Genomic DNA, 21,563 nt, shown 5'->3' with positions numbered 1-21,563 from the left:
CTTATCACTTCCATTCACTTATCACTTATCATTTCCATTCACTTATCACTCACCACATATCATTCATTTATTACTTATCATACTCATAATCATCTACACATTTCAAACATATGCATTTCATCTCACATGCACACCCACCTCTTTCCAAACTAATTCACATGCATACCTATTCTTTAAATCAACACATGCATTCACACACATGCACATCATTCACTCACATTTCCACCATTCATTCTTTATTCCACAAACAAGTCACATGCATTTCCACCTTCCTACTTCATCATTTCACCACATTCTCCCTCTTTAACTCATTTCATTATTCATTCACTTTGCATTCATTCAATTCCACCCCACATGCACCCTTTATTCTTCATCATTGCAACCATGACACATTTACACCAACAAAACAACTCCCATGCCATGGCCTACTCATATTCCCATTTCCTTTCCAACATCTCACATGCATTTCCACCTTCCTACTTCATCATTTCACCACATTTTCCCTTTTATTTCCACATGCAATTCTTCATCATTGCAACCACAAACACCTTAAACAAATAGCCATATACATCTCCACTCCTCCTATAAATACCCTTGCATTCATTCATTCAAAAATCATCTCATTCACAACACAACAACACACCACAAACACAATCCTTTCTCCCTTAGAATCCAAAAACCATCTTCCATTTCCACCAATCCTCATCCATTTCCATAATTCCCCAACACTTCCATCCCCCCAACCAACCTATCCTTAAACCTTGTGCTACAACAACGAGGAAGAGAAGAGTGCCTAAACGTTCATACAATTCAAGTTTTGAGTTGTTGGAATGTTTAGGTGTTTCTTTGATTTCAAAGTTTCATTTTAATTCTCTTTGTTTTGTACGTATGAGAAATGGAAGAAAAGAGTGCTTAAACGTTCATACAATTCAAAGTTTTGAGTTGTTGGAATGTTTAGGTGTTTCTTTGATTTCAAAGTTATGAGGAACTAAACCCCCTTTAGCTAGGGGGTAATTCGAAACTATGTTTATGTTTGTAATATGATTTGATTCCTTTTAATTACGTTTCATAAGTTGTGAATTCAATTTGTTTAACTGTTTGATTGATAACCTATTTATGTATGTTTATTAAGAATGAACGCTTAATTTTCATGCATGAATTTGACGCTAGAATATAAGTGAGTTTCACGTAATAGTTATGAACTTATATTCACAAGTAGTGGAGGTTGCTTATAAACAATCGTGTTAAACATATTCTTGGCATAAGTTTCATACAATCATAGTAACGAATGCCTCGTCAACACTTATAGTTTTCATGATGCTTAATGATTCTTGCTTGTATCTCTATTATGCAATTCATGTAGGGAACTTGTGAGGAATGCTTTGGATTGTCGTATGCAATCATCCAATTCATTAACTTAAGGAAAACTTGACGGTTAATTTAAGCGGACCTAATTAACCCGGGGCGTTGAGAATTCATGGTTTATTGAAAAGCAATTAGACATCGTTTTGTATGCAAGTATAACATATGTGGAGATGAACCCCTTAGCTAGCTTCCCATCCATTCATTTCCGTCAAATCCATATTTACAATTTGTTTTGTTTCCAAGTTTCCATTTTTAGTTTAAAGTCGTCCAAATCCAATCCCCCTTTACTTTATTGTTCAATTTAGTTAGAAATCAATTTAGTTTGTGTTTTTAAAGCATTTTGAGTCTTTTGGTTTGTCTTAGTGTTTTAACGTTTAGTTTCACATTCTTTGAGTCTAGTTTAGTGTTTTATCTTGTTTTTACGTTTTTGAAGTCAAATCCAAGTGGTTAACAATCCCTCCTAATCCTCGGTCCAAAACGATCCCTACTTACATCCATACTACAATTGTCAAAAAGAGGGTTTAATTTGTGCGCGTATAATTCTCGCATCACCAACCCAGCTCAATTTTCTGATTGGTATTTGGCCCAATTTTAGCTTCTAACCCATAACCGCAAATTGGCCCAAGGGTTGGAAGGAAATGGAGGGGGAATAGAAGGTAAATTTTAGGACTAAAAATTTGGGGCTAAAAATTTGTGGCCCAAGACTTTCTTCAAGGTTTGTCTAATAATCTAGGGCTAAAAATTTAACCTAGAAGGGTTAGATAAAAAAAACAGTTTCTAGGTTAAAACTTAAGTTTTCTAGGTTAAAAAATTTAACCCAAGGGTTGGAGATGGTCTAATAACAAGTTGGAAGCAGATTTTAATTTTTTACTTTCCATGTTAAAAGTTTGATAGGGGGATTTCAAATTTGAAACTCCTTACAAATATGAAGAAATTTTTTCCATTAGATTGAGTCTAACATCAAAATAGAGAAAGGAAAAATAAGTGATATGCAACTATGAAATGTTTACCAATACTCTCAATGTCATGTCTGTTACTAAAAACATGGAAGTTAGAAAATGAAATTATTCCAAAACTCATGTTTTAGTAAACGCATGGAAATGAAGAATTGGCATGATTTCAATTTCTATTCTTTATAAGTAAACATGTAAGAAGTAACACTAAATTAATGTTTTATAGCCTTTTTTGGAAGAGTTCATTGACGCAATGTTTGGTAGCACTTTATTATAAGCATATTAAAAAGTTGGGTAAATATCAGTTTACTACCCTTATGTTTCGTGTTTTTCAACATTTAGTACATCAATTTTTTTTTGTCCTAGAGTCATACCTAAAGTGTAAATTTGGAACAGTCTCATACATCTGTTAGTCAAATCGTTAAGTCTCCTGAGGAGTGACGTGGTGCCCATATGGACAATGATTGGGCGCCACGTGTCATTAAAGGGTCCACGTGAATATTAAAAAAATTAAAAAAAAAGTTTAATTTAAAATTAAAAAAAAAAAAAAAAATCTGGGCATTCACCTTCACCCTTCCCTGCACCCAACCTCCCTGCACACCCACCCATTCCCCTCCTTCTCCCTTCCTTCTCTCATCTGCACTCACAACCCTCCTCCTCCTCCTCCTCATAACCCTCATGTCCCCAACCGTCATTTCACAACCCCAACCCCTTTTCACCCCCGCCGAGCAAGACACCATCTACACAGTTATGGGCTCCATCAACCCCGACATCCCCTGGCGCTCCCTCTTCCCCGAAGATCTCTGCCTCTCCACCCTTCACGGCGTCATATGCGACTTCTTCTACGAAATCTCCCTGAGCTTCTCGAAGCTGAAGGTTCTTGATCTGGGTTACAATTATTTTTCCAGAAATGTTCCTGAATCGGTGGGAAATCTCTCGGAGCTAGTGAAGGAAGAGAATGATTTGGCTGCTGCGGGAGGGAGAATGATAGGTGTTGGGTCGGAATTTGGCATGGGCATTTGGGATAGGTTTTGGGGATATGAGTTGTCTGTGTCGGAGAAGCAAAACCTAGAAACCCAAATACCAAGCCCCATAAAAATAAAACCTCAATTTTTTATTTTTTTTTGCAGAAGAATCAGATTCAAGCAAAAAAGCTTCAATCCCAGGTAGGTTTTTCTCAAAGTTTTCAAAAATCCATCTCAGGAACTCCAAGAATTGACATGATTTGATCCAAAAATTGAAAAGAGCAAATGGGTTTTGTCTCAAACCCTGTTTCCAATTTCTCCCTCTATCTGCTTCTATTATTCTTTCTCATCAATTTTGAGCTCATCCAGTTGCTGAATCTACCATTGACATCACCTCCTTAGAAGAAGTGTGCGGGAGGGTGATTGCAAATGAAGGGAATGCGTGGGTGTGTGGGGAGGATAGGTGCAGGGAAAAGAAGGAAGAGAGAAGAAGGGAGGGGGTCGGGAGGACGAAAAACACTTGATGTACTAAATGTTGAAAACCACGAAACATGAGGGTAGTAAACTGATATTTACCCTCAAAAGTTTAATGTTGATACGAGAAAATTGATTTTAAAAATGTTTCGGCTATGCCACTTAGTACTACGGTCTAGTGGTATTCATCTTCAGAGAATTTATCCTAAATAGCAAAAAATTAGCCCTTAATTTCAAATATGTCGATTTTTATAAAAACTTTCAAATATATCCAAAATCTCACTTAAATAGACACAAATACTACTCAATTTTAAAAACCAAAAGAACTTACAAAACCAAAACCCTATTAGATAAGGAATTAGAAAACATGACGGCAAAACCCTAGACATAGGAAATGGTGGAGACCTGTGCATAAGAGAGTGAAGGCATTGACTGCTAGTAGGAAACGGTGGAGACTTGTGCAACCCTAAACAATGGTGAGTGTAGATGGTTAATTTTCTTTCATTTTCCCTTGTCTGCACTGTATCTTAGATCTTGTAGTTTCTTCCTTCTGAATGCAAACATAATCTAGCAAACATGTTTAAAGCAGATTTTTGGTACAATAGTTAACAAAATCGTATTATTAAGAACCTACAAAAGGGACCTACTGCCTTTTTTTACATGGTTAAAGCAGTAGTATCGTATTCTAGATTTTGTTTACATGGTCAAAGCATATTTTTCTTGCATTTTGTTTGCTTAATATGATAGTTTGATTTCAGTATTGTCTGGAGTAGTTCATCACATATTAGGAACCTTTTATACAAAACAATTTGTGCAACACTACTTTATTAGTTTATATTTTTTGTTAGACTTTGTGATTGGAACTATCTGTTTATTCAATTACATGTTTGCTTGCATATAGTTTTACTTTTTCTTATTGTTTTGTTTATTTCAACTATCTGTTTATGTCATTTTTTTTTTAATTATTTTGCTTATTTTTTAGGAAAATGTCTAATTTGACAATTTTAGTTAACTATGGTGGGAGGTGGGTTGATTCAACATACAAAAATTGCAAAACTTCATAAGAAAGTACATGGTATTGTGAATGTGGACCCAAATAGATATGAGGTAATTATGAAAGTCATATAAAGCGCAATGGAAACTACATGGCCTGCAAATATAGTTGATGATGATGATGTCAAGGCATTTATTTTTAAAAACCTTTTGAGGTCTTGAAAGATTCCATTACGTGTTACATTAATGCAAAAGGTATTTTCTTTTGAAAGTGGGATCAATCAACAAGCTCCGGCTAACTTCGAACAAGACCCATTGCAAACGGATCTCAACTTTGTTACTCAAGGTGATTTTGAAGATAATGTGCAACATGATTTAGATAACGACTTAGTAAATCAAGAATTTGAGAATAATCCACATATGGAGTTTGATAATGTGTTCCAAGATAATATGCAATTTGACGAACCCCACTCTAACCGATCAGATAGTCACAAGGGTAAATATATTGCACATGAATCAGACATGGTGGACCTGTGCAATTCAAACGAAGATTTAGTTGTTGGTCAATTGTACAAGACTAAGGAGGATTTTAAAAAAAGTTTGGGTATTGATGCTATGAAGAACAATTATGAGTCCAAAGTGAAGAGATCAAACAAAGAAAGGTTTGAAGTTGGTTGTATCGGTGACGAATGCAAGTGGAAATTACGTGCTTCTAAATTACAACAATCTTCATATTTCAAGGTTAGAAAATGCGTTGTTATGCACTCATGCTCATTGGACGTTATTAATCGCCATCATCGACAAACAAGTAGCTCTCTTATTGGTCAATGCATAAAGTATAAGTATAAGGGTTTATCACGAGTACATATACCACATGACATCATCTATGATATACGGAAGGACATGGGTGTGAGTATAAGTTATGTGAAGGCTTGAAGATCTAGGGAACATGCATTGGATTTGGTTGGGGGATCACTGAAAGAATCTTACGCGTTATTTCCATCTTATTTTGCTTGTGCTAGAAGCCAAAAATTTAGGTACGCTAACATATATTGAAACTGATGAGAATAATCGTTTTTTGTACAATTTCATGTCACTTGGACCTTGCATAAGAGGATTTCAAAGTGCTATTAGGCCTGTAATTGCACATGATGAGACATTTTTAAAGGGTAAATATCTTGGAACTATGTTTGTTGCCACATGAATGGGCGACAATAAACAAATATACCCTCTAGCATTCAGAGTTGGAGATTCAGAGAATGATGCACCGTGGAATTGGTTTTTGACAAAATTACGGGGAGCAATTAGGGAACTTGATGACTTAGTGTTCGTTTCTGATAGACATGAAAGCATTCGAAAGGCTCTCTCAACTATTTTTCCCAATGCCCATCATGGTGCATGCATATTCCATAGAAGTCAAAACCTTAGGCACTATTTTAAGAATGAGAAAGCACACAAATTGTATTTTACAACTGCTAAGGTGTATCATGTTCCTGAATTTATTCGTCTTATGGCTGAAATATATAAAGTTGATTCTGAGGTGGGTAATTATCTCCATTCAGATGGATATGAAAAGTATCCCACATTGACCATTTCCCTTTCTCTCTTCCCTTCTAGCCACTATATAAAGAGGGCTTTGGGAAAGGAGAAAATACACCAACAAAACAATTCTCTTAGCTCTAGAGGGGAAATATAATGCTCTCCACTCTCAGTAATCTTATTCTCTCTTAGTTTAGCCTCTAGGGTATCACCTTGGCCCTAGGATTAGAGGCTACTAAGCACTATCTCTTGAATTAATGTAAGAAAGGGGGCACCCCTTCTCCTGAAGTTATGAGGCTATTTTGCCGAGTTCCTTAGAGAGTTGTCTAGCTCCTAGGTATTCTCTACCGATTGATTATCTAAGAGATTATCTCGTTATTAATTATTTTAAATTGATTATCAAAATGATTATCTTCTGATTAATTTATATATGATTGTTTATTCTTCATTATTTAATTATGAAATAATTGAATATTGTTGTTGGGCTTATTATGAGCACATAGGAAAATGATCCATATTTAGGATGTTCATTAAACATTGACTGGGGTTCACTAATGGTCACCTCTTACTTGATGTGGTGTTGAGGAAAAATCTTTAAGGAGACACTTTGGATGTCAAAGAGCGTCGGTTTTTAAAAGCTTAGAGCTGCCACCCCTCCTAGATTTGACCTGGCCACACTTATGGAGGCCCACTTGTCGAGCCCATTGTCTAAAACTCAAATTTAATCCCAATGAAAGGCCTATTATATGCATGAGTACTATATGATTGTTTAAGCCTTTGGCCATAATTTTTTTTTTCTTACGCTCAATTGGATGTAGCATGAAAACAAAATGGAAATGTGTTTGGGAAAATGCCTGGACAAATTTTTTCAAAAATAAATATTTGTTTCCAACATAATTAAAACTGTGAACTCAACCTATAATATTTGGTGGTAATTACGAGCAACTTAGCGGATTTTTTGTATCTTAATTTATAGGATAGGTTTATATTTCTTAATTAAGACTTGTGAAACAAATAAGAAAAATGTGTGGTTAATATATATGAATGTTTATATATTATTTGTTGTGCATAATGATATGGCTTAAATTATCGAGAGTTGCAAAAGATATTTTTTAATGCTTAAGTAGATAAGCGCTTCTCCTGTAATTAGAGCAAAAGGCTCCACCAAAGGGTGTAGTGTTGGTTATAATCGAACATCTCTCATGCTTATAGGAATTGGATACACTTTGATCCTTCAGAGTACCGAGATCTTGATGAGAATTCTCATCAAGAATTAGCTCGAAAGTTACGGAAGGGCCCTAGGTGGCATGTTAAAAGTAGTCCAATTGAAGAAGTCGAGAGAAAGAAGGGATAAAATCGCTCAAGCATAGTTGGTTCTATTAATGTTGAAGAGAAGACATCTCACTCAGATTGGTTGAGTGAGTATTACTATGATCTTCAATTTTAATTCTCTACTTAATAAAGTATACGCATGGTGCAAATTTGGCTCGTACTTCTTTTCTAGTTGTATTCGAAGAAATTTTAGCATATGTGATGAAAACTTAAATGAAGATAAGATAACTTTATTATCTAATTCTATTACTTGAAGTACTAAGCGATTGATTCACTGGGAAATGTAAGGAGATTGCTAATGAGTTTTGTTAGATCCCACATCGCCCAGGGGAAAGAATCCTCTATGCCTTATATGTACATGCCCACCTCCATATAGCACGAGGCATTTTGGGAGCTCACTGGCTTCCGGCTCCATCGGAACTCCGAAATTAAGCGAGTTCACGCGAAAGCAATCCCAGGATGGGTGACCACTAGGAAGTTTTTGTGTGAGTTCCCAGAAACAAAACTGTGAGGGCGTGGTCGGGGCCCAAAGAGGACAATATCGTGCTATAGCGGAGTCGAGCCCAGGATGTGGTGGAGTCGGGTCGGGATGTGAAAATTTGGTATCAGAGCCAATCCCTAGCCAGAAGTGTGCCGACGAGGACGTCAGGCCCCTAAGGGGGGTGGATTGTTAGATCCTACATCGCCCAGGGGAAAGGATCTTCTATGCCTTATATGTACATACCCACCTGCATATAGCATGGGGCCTTTTAGGAGCTCACTGGCTTCGAGTTCTATCGGAACTCGGAAGTTAAGCGAGTTCGGGCGAGAGCATTCCCAGGATGGGTAACCCACTAGGAAGTTCTCATGTGAGTTCCCAGAAACAAAATCGTGAGGGCGTGGTCGGGGCCCAAAGTAAACAATATCGTGCTACAGCGAAGTCGAGCCCGGGATGTGGTAGAGCCCGGGTCATGATGTGACAATTTGGTATCAGAGCCAATCCCTGGCCGAAAGTGTGCCGACGAGGACGTTGGGCCCCTAAGGGGGTGGATTGTTAGATCCCACATTGCTCAGGGGAGATGATCCTCTATGCCTTATATGTTCATACCCACCTCTATATAGCAGGAGGCATTTTGGGAGCTCACTGGGTTCGGGTTCCATCGGAACTCCGCAAGTTCGCGCAAGAGCAATCCCAGGTTGGGTGACCTACTGGGAAGTTCTCGTGTGAGTTCCCAGAAACAAAACCGTAAGGGCATGGTCGGGCCCAAAGTGCATAATATCATGCTACAGCAAAGTCGAGTCCGGGTCGGAATGTGATAAGTTTGCATTCCTTAGTTTGGCTTAGAATATTTCTTCAACATTTCATAATTGAGCAATGTTTTTTGGAATATATCCTTTTCGATACACCAATATTTGAGAAGTTAAAAATACTTTATAATTTTAAGACGACATTATTCCTCAACTTGCATTAAATGTGTTTTTTTCTTTCTCTAAATATGGAATGCTTAAAGTTAGTTGATCAAAATGGTTAGAGATAGGTCATTACTTGACCCAATCGCTTAGTGATCAACAGTACTTTGACATTTTAGTAAGTTTTGAAAAAGCTTCAAGGGAGTGCTATTCAAATCTAGCTCGAATTAGTGAGCTAATTCACTACAATTGCAATTTTATTTGAGAGCAATAAGTAGATGCTTCCCATGTTTTTCTGAAAAAAAGAAAAAAAACTTATTATTTTTCCTACTACTCAAAAGCAATTATTCTTTCATTGTACATTGTCGTATAGCCTTGGTTTAACAACTTTATGTGTACATCAAAAGAATAGAGTCTATTATACTCGTCTTGGAAAACCATGAAATTGTGAGTAGGATGCCAATAACTTGGAAAGGAATTTTCGGAAATTTTGGTAATGTCACACACTTTTTAAGGTGGTATAGGCGCAATTTAACTCTTCCAACCTAGTGGGAGACGTTTCTTGAAAGTTTGCTGCCAACAATTAGTCCGTAAAACCCTGAAGCAATTGAATAAGCAAAGTAACGACTTTGAATTTTCAATTAGCTTACACTAGTTCTCACATATGATGAGATGGTTGTCTAGGATATAGACTTAAGGGTTGATTAATTTCTTGTGACACTTAAATTGCAATAGAATTGACTATAAACTTGTTCTTCACTTAGTTGAAAATAGGTTGCTAGGCCTAGTGGGAATACTAATAATGGAAGGGTACCACTAGTTTGGAAGCAATCTCTAAGCTAGAATGCTAGCTTAAGTACAAAAGGTTGTAAATTTAGTGGGAGTGTAACTAAGGGAAGTGTACCACTAAACTACAAGGAATCTTCCACCTTAGGGAAGTACAACCAAAGAAAATGTACTAAACAGCAGTAGTACAACTTATGGAATTGTACCATTGCAGTTATGTGAGAAGAACAATGTTTTCACAAACCAATATAGGTTGTGAATATGATATAGTCAATCAATTGAGTGACTTATGATAGAAGTCATACAAGAATGTGAATTGAAACTTACTAAAAAATAAGAGTGGTCTTAGAAGGTTCATAATCCCACTCAGTAGTTGAACTAATAAAGTGGTTGACATTTGTGGATCGTTGAACTTAAAATCTTGGCACATTCCAAAAAGGCTATTAGGTCTTAAAGACATTCTCCCTAAATGGTAAGGAATGTTAGTCTACTTTGTTAAATGACTAAAAGAGATGGTCTTCACAGACAAATCTTTCATTAACAAGCAAAATTGAAAATTTTTCTTTTATAAAAGAAATTATTTTTTTCAATAGGAGATGGAAAGTATGAGATGTCTTCCCAAGGTGGGGTTAGACGTGACTCATTTTTCCATGACCTAGCCTAAGTGAAAAATTCTCAATCTGAAAAGAGAATTGGATTCACACACTATTGACTTTTGGACAAATGTCCTTATTTGTGTTGACATTTGGAAGTCCTTCTAGTCGTTATTGTTGTACTTTAAGACTTAGAGCCCAAGGTGTTCTTGTCTTTCCATAAGTGTTGACAATTGATGTCTTTATTGAAAAATAGATTGTCTCCATAATTGTGTGTGAGACACAACACATTTTTGACGTGCTAGAGAAGTTTCAGTGATACTCTTAGATGTTTCTTGGTTGATTTGCTAAAGATTAACGTATAGAAGCTCTACAGTTGCCATCTGGGCTATACTGAAACTCAAGACATCTTAGAAAAGATAGAGTGCCGTGTGATTCTAGACCAAAGCTTCCTAAAATATGAAATAAGGAATAGTGTTAACCATTGTCTTAAAATGTGCATCTAGACGATAAGATAAATCATATGTACGCCAATTGTAAGGCGGCATGTATGACCCACATGTTTATATCTAGATGGTAAAAGAGCTAATACGTGCCTCAATCGTGGGATGCCATGTATGACTCTTTTTGTCTATGCGCTAATTAAGTAGCGGCATGTATGACACACATGTGTGGATAAGAAATAATATAAATACCATTTTTGGAGGTGTTTATATATAAACTCATCTGTCCTCGTGATAAAATGTTGTACACCCGCTATTCACAAAGCATTGATGCGTAGTCTATCCGAGAAGTGGATGATTGTCCAAACCAAGCCATTTTGAAGTAATCATAAGTCATTGCTAAACTTAGAGCAGTAAAAAGATTTTAGATGTCCATAAAACATCATTTTGGTTCTTGTATCATCATAGGGTTAACATAAGATCCTTTGTGGAAAAAATGATTGTTCAAGGTACAAGTAATTCCATGTGTACTCATGGTTGAAATATTTTCTCAATAGAGTGATGAAAATATACTTGCATTTCCCTTATATGGAATTGAAAGAATCCACCTACTTGTGAAAAAATAGGTGCTCCTTATGGAATCATTTTGGAGCTGTTTTGCATTAACAAGAGAGATTTTATGTGAGTCTACTTTGATCTATGCAAAATAACTCCCTAAGTTGGAGGGAAACCAAATTTGTTCATGATTACTTGCAATTGCACAAAATGAGGAGTCTTAAAGATGTGGCCCTAGCAATAGTTGTGATATGTCACACTCCTAGGTATAAGGGCTACAAGAGACTCATTAGAATTAACGTTTATTTCAGAGAATGGTATTATGCCCATTTTTTTTCGAGCATCACCAAGTGAGAATCAGTTTCACTCACATGAAACGATTCGCCCTGGCGCTGAGGTAGTGAACAGGATGAGACATATATGTTTGAAATGCATTTAAGTGCGAGACTAGACATGTGTATAATTTCACGTACAAAACATACACTAGATATATGTATTAGTTTCCTTAAAAGTGTCTAAGATGAGACCTAGCAAAGGCCGAACATGGAGATTTTTCCATTTAAAATCCATGTTAAAGTTTGTCAAGCCAGATATGAGTAACTAGGTGGGCACCGAGAGGGTGACTAGGCTAGATACTTAAGTTAGGCATTTCTGTAGCGCTTAGACTAAGATCCGTGTGATGTATATCTAATGGACATATGACACACTCATTAAATTGAGAATACACCATAACATACATTTCATACTGTATGTGCTAGTTGCGGCCGACAGTAGGAGTGACGAATTGATCCCTGCTTCAATTCACTGTGTGAGCCACTAGATCTATGTGATCCTACCATTATACCCTTTGAACTAAAGTCTATGTCAGAAAGAGAAGGTTTGATGATCGCTACTTTAGCACGTTTATCTAAGATGATCAAGTTAGTAATTGTCCCAAGATGCATGTCTAGGCAAGCAGTTAAACCAAATTAAACGTACATTAGAGCTTAGGGAAGATAGTTTAAAGACTACATTTTGTCATGTGATTCATTAGCTAGCCAATGTCTGTTTGATATTAGTTGTCAAACGTAAGACATGGATACATAATACTTGGGGTATAAAGTGATGAACTGCCGAGTGATGCACTCTTGTTAAGTTTGGTGACAGCTTAATGACAGCGCTTCTGGATATGTACGTTCATAAGGTCGCACGTCCCATATTATGTATGAGGAGGTAAACTATAATGGATGAGAAATAGATGAGCTACTTGAGATGATACCAACACCCTATATGGGTAAGTGGGAGATGTAGGATTTATACATCCAATATAGGATGTGTTATAGATATGTGGTATTTGTCCCACATTGACCATTTCCCTTTCTCTCTTCCCTCCTAGCCATTATATAAAGAGGGCTTTGGGAAAGAGAAAATACACCAACAAAAACAATTAAGGTATGTCCTATATCAAATTCTTTATATTATTAGTATGAATTCCCAACACTACCTGTCACTCATTTTCTTGAGTTTTTAAAAATGAATATTCTTCAGAAGTGGTTTTATGAGTGCCAAACCGAGGCAGCCAAAATGAATACACATTTAACAGATTAGGCAGACAAGTTGGTGCGAGAAAATAACAAGCAAGGATCATCATTCCAAGTATTTTACTTCATTCACTTACATACAATTTATTTTTTAAGTTGCTGATGTGATACGAATGTGACACATAAATTAAACCCTATTTGTGACAATTGTAGTAATGATGTAAGTAGGGATCGTTCTAACTGGGGATTAACTAGGGGTGCTAAACACTTGACTCAAATAAAAAAACTAATCTTTAAACACTTAATTCACTTAACGAAAACTCAAAATAAGTCCACAGGACTCCAAATACTTAAAAACACAAAATAAGATAGATTAAGACTAAGACTAAACAAAATATGGGGGGGGGGGGGGATTGAGGTTTTGACGAAATTAAACTAAAATGGACAGATTGTAAAGACAACAAATTGTAAATACGAATTTGATGGAATTGAATGGATGGGAAGCTAGCTAAGGGGTTCATCTCCACACATGTTATACTTGCACACAAAACGATTTCTAATTGCTTTTCAATAAACCATGAATTCTCAACGCCCCAGATTAATCGTGAATTGCACTAATTAACCCTCAGATTTTCCTAACGTTATTGAATTGGATGATTGCATACGACAACCCAAAACATTCCCCACAAGTCCCCTACATGATTGCATAATAGAGATACAAGCAAGAATCATTAAGTTCTTTGAAAACCATAAGCATTGACGAAGCGCTTGTTACTATGATTGCATGAAACTTATGCCAAGAATTTACTTAACGCGATTGTTTATAAGCAACCTCCACTACTTGTGAATATAAGTTCATAACTATTAGGTGAAATTCACTTATATTCTAGCGTCATATTCATGCATGAAAATTAAGCGTGCACTCTCAATAAACATACATAAATAAGTTATCAATCAAACAGTTAAACAAATTGAATCCACAACTTATGAAATGCAATTAGAAGTAATCAAATCATATCACAAGCATAAACATGTATTTTGAATCCCCCCTAGCCAAGGGGGGTTTAGTTCCTCATATGTACAAGACAAAGAGAATTGAAATTAAACATTGAAATCGAGGAAAAGAAACACCTAAAAATTCCAACAACTCAAACTTGAATTGTATGAACGTTTAGGCACTCTTCTCCTCCTCTTTGTTGTGGCACAAGGTCTAAGGATAGGTTTTGGGATGTGTTTGTATGTGGAATGGATTGGTGATGGTGTGAAGTGTGTTGGAGGGATGGGAAGCCACGGCCAAGGGAAGTGTGGATGCTGGAATGGTAGGGAACTCACGGCCAAAGGGCAGTTTTTGATGTTGTTTTGGTGTAAAAAATGAATGAATCCTCCTTTACTGCTGCAATGGATGTTTATTTATAGGTGGATGGATGATTAAAAGAGGGAATATGACAGCTAGGGAGAAAATGTGGCTGCCATCATGAAGAGTGAATGGGTGTGCTGGAAATGGAGTGGATGTGTTGCTGCCAGGATGGGGGAAAATATGGAAAATGGTGCTGTTTTGCACGGCAAAGGGATGTGGCTAGAATGGAATGGTTTTGCACGGCTAAAGGATTAATGGGAGAGAAATGGGAATGAATGTGGCTTAATGATGAAGGGGGAAAGCTGGAAAGACTGCAATCATGAAGGGGGAAAGCTGGAAAGCATGTGGCAAGGTGTGTGGAGGTGCTGGAATTGATGGTGAATGCACGGGTTCAAGGATAGAATATGGCTTCAGTGATTAATCCATGGGAGAGACAGCTAGAGGGGAATATATGCATGATGGTGCATGAATTATATAATGAAAAGTGAATGATTAGTGCTCTAGTGTTAGGACAAAGGTGTGGCTGAAATGGTGGAAGGTGTGTGGATGGGAATGATGGGTTTTGCATGGCTAAGATGGAAGAAAGGGGTGAATGGCTGAATGTGGTGCAATGATGAAAGAATAATGTCATGGTGGCTGAAATGATGAAGTGGGATGGCTGGAATTGCAAGGGGAATGCATGTGGAATGGCTGGAATGTGTTGATGTGCACGACAATGGTTGGAATGTGGTGCAATGATGAATGATTAAGAGTGCATGTGGGTTATGGCTGAAATAGGTATGAGAAAGGAAGGTGTTTAAGTGTTTAAAATAGGGAACAAAGCCCTTCCTTGCCAGGGAGACACAAGGAAACACACGGCATTGCTTAAGGTTGCAAGTTTTGTGACCTAGAATAGGTAGGAGCCCTTGATATTGCTGAAACTTGGAGTCTTTAATTTCATCCATTTCTTTTACTCCAAACATAAGCTATCCATTCCAAGTCCAATTTTGCTCCAAAATGCATCTTTTTGCTTCCTTAGCCATATTGATAGGAGCATATTTAGGCGACTTACTTAGCTTGTTTTCGTGCATCTATGTTGTTAATTCATAGTTGTTTTAGTAGTTTAAGCCATTTTCGTGTGTTTTTAGGTTCATATGGCTAAGGAAGCAAAAAGATGCATTTTGGAGCATTTTGGAGCAAAATTGGGCTTGGAATGGATAGCATATTTTTGGAGCCAAAGTGTTGGACGAATTTGAAAGTCTTGTATGCACTTTGGACATAAAACAAAGGGCCTAGCCCAATCAAACAATCCTTTGAGCCATGCAAAACCTCTAGCCCAATCAACAAGCCTTAGCCACATGCATTCACATGCATCACAACCCCAAAACCATCAAGAAACACCCATTCACACACACATGCACTCACATGCATTCACTTGCATTTCCACCTTCCTACTTCATCATTTCACCACATTCTCCCTCTTTAACTCACATGCACCCAAACAAAGCCAACCTAGCTAACCCTACATGCATTATTTATTCACTCTTCATCATTGCATTCATCACCAAAGAACTCCCCATCATTGCCATGCATTCCCCCTAATTCCATCCATCTTCCACACCTTTCCAACCTAGCCACATCCTTTAATCATCCCCCCTTTAAGTTATGATTTTATTTCCTAACCCTACATGCATTATTTATTAACTTTTCATCATGCATCCACATTCATTCCAACACAAAACACACACATGCACTTATTCTTTCATCATTGCACCACCAATTCACCCACATGCATTTCCAACCATTCACACCCCTTTAATCATTCTCCTAGCTATCATTCACATGCTCTCCCATCCATTCTCTCCCTATATGTTCCCTCCACTACTCCTATAAATACCCTTGCATTCATTCATTCATTCATCATCTCATTTCATACACAACACACCACAAACACTTCCATCTTCTCCCTAGCCGTGAGTTTTTCTTCCATTTTTCCTCCATTTCTTCCATTTCCATAATCCCCCAATCCATTCAACACACCTACAACATCTCTTAGTTCTTGTGCCACAATAAAGAGGAAGATAAGAGGGCCTAAACGTTCATACAATTCACGTTTGAGTTGTTGGAATGTTTACGCGTTTCTTTGATTTCAAAGTTTAAATTCAATTCTCTTTGTTTTGTAATATGAGGAATGGAAGATAAGAGGGCCTAAACGTTCATACAATTCACGTTTGAGTTGTTGGAATGTTTAGGTGTTTCTTTGATTTCAAAGTTATGAGGAACTAAACCCTTTTTAGCTAGGGGTGATTTCAATACCATGATTATTTATGTAATATGAATTGATGAATTCCGGTTATGAACTCTTGATTCGTGAATGCAATTGGCTTAACTATTTGATGATTAACTTATTTGTGTTTGTTGATTGAGGGTCGACACTTAATTACATGCATGAATATGTGGCTAAAGTTTAAGAAGGTTTCACATAATCGTTACTAACTTATACTTGAAAGTAGTGAAGGTCGCTTGTCACGATCGCGTTAAGTTTAATTCTTAGCATGAGTAACATGATGTCATAGTTGCAAGTGCTTTGTCAATGCTTATGGTTTTCATTATTCTTAATGATCTTCGATTGTATCTCTATTATGATGACATGTAGGGAACTTTTGAGAATGTTTTGGGTTGTCGAATGATGCCATCCAATTCAATAATATAAGGTAAATCTGAGGGTTAACTAGTGATGTCAAGGTTAATATGGGGCATTGTCGTTCATAATTCAATGAAGGAATAACTGGAAATTGATTCATATGCATAAATATCATGTGTGGAGAAAGAACCTCTAGCTAATTCACCAACCATCTTATTTCATTAATTACATTCTTGTTTCGTTATTTCAATTTTCATCAAACCTCAATCCCCCTTTTACTTTAATGTGCAATATAGTTAGAAATCAATTTAGTTTGTGTTTTTAAAGCATTTTGATTCTTTTGGTTTGTCTTAGTGTTTTAACGTTTAGTTTCACATTCTTTGAGTCTAGTTTAACGTTTTATATTGTTTTTACGTTTTAGTTTAAATTCGTCCAAATCCAATTCCCCACTATTTCGTTGAAGTCTTAGTCTTAATCTTTCTTATTTTTAGTTTTGCTTTCTTCGAGCATTAAATAGTGTTTTATATTGTGTTTTTATGTTTTTAAGTCAATTTAGAAGGTTTTAGCAAGCCCTCCTAATCCCCGGTCTAGAACGATCCCTCACTTATCCATTCTACTACAATTGTCAAACGAGGGTTTAATTTGAGTGTCAAGTAATTCTCGTATCACATATGAACCTAAAAACACACAAAAGAAGCTTAAAGAACTAAAATAACTAAGAACTAATAACATAAATGTACGAAAACAAGCAAATGAAGTCGCATAAATATGCTCCTATCAGTTGCCTATGTAATTCTGGCATATACTAGATCTTACCTTTCATCTTACTTGTCTTGGGTTTTTAATTTCAATCAACATATCATTTTAGCAAGAATTATTGTTAATCATTATAGTAATGTAATTGTGGACCCTATGCAAACAAACATATTTACAACTCTTATATTTTCTATTTTTTTGTTAGAACAAAATAGTTGTTGATCATCAGGATACAATGATTGCCAAAGAATTATTGTTAATCAGTGGTTCATTTGTTTGAGTAATATATGTATGTATTTAAAATGCAGGTATCACCTATCGCAACTTACTCATTTCATGTATACTATGGATCTCGTATTGAAGTTGTGAATTTAGAGGAAAAGAGTTGCACTTGTCGGCAATTTGATCTTGACCAACTACCTTGCTCACATGCTTGTGCTGTATGTAGACACCGACAAATTTCATGTTATCCTATGTGTTCCCATTATTATACTACAAATTCTCTGGTCATTGTGTATGCATAAGTTATATGGCCAACCGGTGATGTGGAGAAGAAAAATCAACTCGAAAGTGTTCAAAATGTGGTTCAAATGGCCATTATAAACAAACTTGTAGGAATCCCATTCCACTTCATCCTACTTTGTAGAACTTTTATTAAATTTAGATGTAGTGAATAAATATTTTCTTTTGATCATCTTATTATTTATTTAAGTTGTATGTACAATCATATAAATTTGACAAAAAGACAATCCTTGGATTTTTTTATATTTACAGTGTACATAAATTCCTTTTTGTTGGGAATCGTAAATCTGTTACGTTATTGCTCAAGTCAACATAATAAACATTGTGTGGGTCTATCTTCTTCTCATAAATTTGTTACAAGGACATAGAATTTAGTATCAAGTTGAACACATATAGTGATGATGACAATTTCGTCATGTTCAGGAATTTTGTTAGTGCAAGTTGAGCATGATCAGGCCTGTTTCTATATGACGTATTTGCCAGGAGACTCAATCACCACCATAGTCCTTAATTTCATGGGTTAATAGCACTTGATTATAACACAAGAAGTCTTTTAGTTAACTAGTTATTCATATAAATTGAGAGGCATTTGTGTCTATTTAAGTGAGATTTTGGATATATTTGAAAGTTTTTATAAAAATTGACATATTTGAAATTAAGGGTTAATTTTTTGCTGTTTATGATAAATTCTCTCCTTTTCACTTGTAAGTGAGAGGTCTTAGACTCGATTCTTGCCAAAAGCGAATTTGAACCATATTATTACTAGCCCATTGTGAGGCTGAGCCTACCCCCTCCCCCTTAGACCATCTCCAACCCTTGGGTTAAAAGCCAAATTTTTTAGCCCGGAAAATTTAGGGTCTGTTTGGTACTCTACTTGAATCCAACTTTTAAAACTCAAAAACAATTTTTAAGTTTTAGGTCTTAAAAACTTATTTGGTGGGACTATTTTAAAAAAAACTGAACTCAAGACTAACTCAAAAATATAATTTATTCCCTAAAAACATAAAAATTGAGTTTTTAGAGTTTTTAAACTTAAACTCACTCATTTTCTCTTCCTCCCTCTCTCACTCCAAATCTATCTCTCTCTTTTTTCTTCTTTCTCTCTCCTCTTTTTTTTTTGTTTTTTTTTTTAACCTTTTCGTCTCTCTTCCAATCCGTTCTCTTCATTCTCACGGTTCTTTCTCTCACACCTCTTCCTTTTTACCTCGTCTGATCCTCTCTCTTCTTTCTCTTTCATTCAATCATCTCTTATTTTCTTTCCTCCTCTCTCCTCTTTCTCCCTCTCCTGCGACCCTTCTCTTTATAGATCTCTTTGTCTAGTTTAAGTCATAAGATTTAAAAATTTTAAATCGCAAACCAATCAAATTTTTGAGTCTTAATGAAAATTGTTTTCAAGAAATGTTTTGAGAAATGATAAAAAATTTCAAATAGGATACCAAACAAGCCCTTAGCTTTTAGCCCAAAAACAACTTTTTTGCTCCAACCCTTCTAGCCTAAATTTTTAGCCTGGAATTATTAAATAATGAATTTAGGCTAATTTTTTTTCTTAAATTTACTTTTAAAAAAAAATTATGTAGACTATCATAAAGTAATTTTATGAACATTTTAATCTAAAAATATTTAAATTCCGATAAATATTGAAAAATCACTAAATCGATACATGAAACTCATGAAATACTATGGAAGAATATGAAATTCATGATAGAGATGTATAAACACAAAATACATAAAACACACAAGACACACATAACGCATGTGAAGTACATACAAAACACATGTAAAGCACATACATATGTGAAGGACATACAAAACACATGATAGAAATGAAGCACACACAGAACACATGTGAAACACATGACACACATGAAACACATACAAAATACATGAAATGCATGAAATATAAACCTACACACATGAATCACATAACCTTCACTCATCCTCTATATAAACACAAGTTGAATATCAGTTGATCACACAATCTTTCAACCTTCAATCATCCTCTATATTCACTAATCTTTTAACTTTCAAAGTATTTTTGTTTCCTACAAATCCTCAATATCTCATCAATGGGTGATAGAAGAAGGCGTAGCAGGGCAATGCAAATGGCACAATACCAAGCAAGTCTTGAGATTGAGGATGCAGAAATTATTAACGTAGAAGCTGAATTTGCAAACTCACTTATGCAATATGAGCACTATGCTGAATCTAGCTATCGTGGTTCTGTCACGAGGCGTTCATTTGTACAGCGTGATAAAGAAGAGTGTCATGATTGAATGATGAAAGATTATTTCATCGAGCGTTCGAGATTTCCTGCTCTTGATTTTCAAATGCGGTTTCGAATGAAGATAGAGCTTTTTGAAAGCATCTTGAATGTAGTTGTCAATCATGACCACTACTTTGCAAGGAAGATAGATGTTGTAGGTCGACAAAGTCTATCACCTTATCAGAAGCTCACATCTGCATTTTGGATGCTAGCTAATGGGTGCTCTGCAGACTCAACTAACGAGTATTGTCAACTTGCGGAGACTACTGTTATTGAGAACCTGAAGTGCTTTTGTAAGGCAATTGAAGCCATATATAGAGTCACATACCTCCGCAAGCCAATTCGTGAAGACTTGAAGCGGCTTCTACATAAGGCATACAAAAGAGGTTTCCCTGGCATGATAGGAATTCTCGATTGTATGCATTGGGAGTGCAAGAATTGTCCTACTGCTTGGGCTGGCTAATTCAAGGGATGTCTTAACAAGCCAACCATCGTGCTCGAGGTTGTGGCATCTTACGACACTTGGATTTGGCATGCATTCTTCAGCGCTCCTGGGTCAAACAACGATATCAACGTTCTTTGGTCTTCTCCTCTGTTCGATGATGTTGTCAATGGATGGGCACCAGAATTTCAGTACAAGGTAAATGGTAATAAGTATGAGCTAGGTTACTACCTAACTAATGGTATTTATCCTGGTTGGTCTACCTTTGTCAAAGCTTTTTCTCATTCTGATAGTGCAAAGAAGAAATTATTACAAGAAGGATGTAGAGAGAGCGTTCGAGATCCCACAAGCTCGATGGGCAATTGTTAGAAGACCTACACGACTTTGGCATACCGAAGACTTCCATTCAATCATGATGACGTGCATAATTTTGCACAACATAATTGTGGAAGATGACGTGATATATAATAGCACACAAATTAAACCCTCTTTTTGGCAATTGTAGTATGGATAAGTAGGGATCGTTCTAGGCCGGGGATTAGGAGGGATTGCTAATCTACGCTCAAAACAAACTAGAATGACTAAAAACAACACAAAACAAGCAAATTAACTCAAAACAGAAACTAAGGGTGATTTTGGATGAATTCTAACTTAACTTTGACTCAAAACACTAAAAGAAACAAATCAAAACAG

General features: G+C 36.2%; 1 protein-coding gene and 1 long non-coding RNA gene across 2 annotated transcripts; both read left to right on the top strand.

The window, feature by feature from the left end:
- The first annotated feature begins 12,813 nt into the window (after positions 1 to 12,813).
- LOC125477026 lies at positions 12,814 to 18,337 on the top strand. The gene is made up of 2 exons (XR_007258265.1): positions 12,814 to 13,022; positions 17,952 to 18,337. It is a non-coding gene; the product is annotated as an uncharacterized LOC125477026 (long non-coding RNA).
- A 1,894-nt stretch (positions 18,338 to 20,231) lies between these two features.
- On the top strand, positions 20,232 to 20,891 carry LOC103931059. The gene is made up of 2 exons (XM_048583732.1): positions 20,232 to 20,405; positions 20,511 to 20,891. Exons 1-2 carry the CDS (start codon positions 20,232 to 20,234, stop codon positions 20,889 to 20,891), a joined length of 555 nt encoding a protein of 184 aa, XP_048439689.1.
- The last annotated feature ends 672 nt before the right edge of the window (positions 20,892 to 21,563 follow it).

This window comes from the organism of the source record quoted next, unplaced genomic scaffold (assembly GCF_019419815.1).
Source record: "Pyrus x bretschneideri cultivar Hongxiangsu unplaced genomic scaffold, Pyrus_bretschneideri_v1 Contig20, whole genome shotgun sequence".
Classification (NCBI taxonomy): Eukaryota; Viridiplantae; Streptophyta; class Magnoliopsida; order Rosales; family Rosaceae; genus Pyrus; species Pyrus x bretschneideri.
This window is presented reverse-complemented; position numbering and strand designations above follow the sequence as displayed.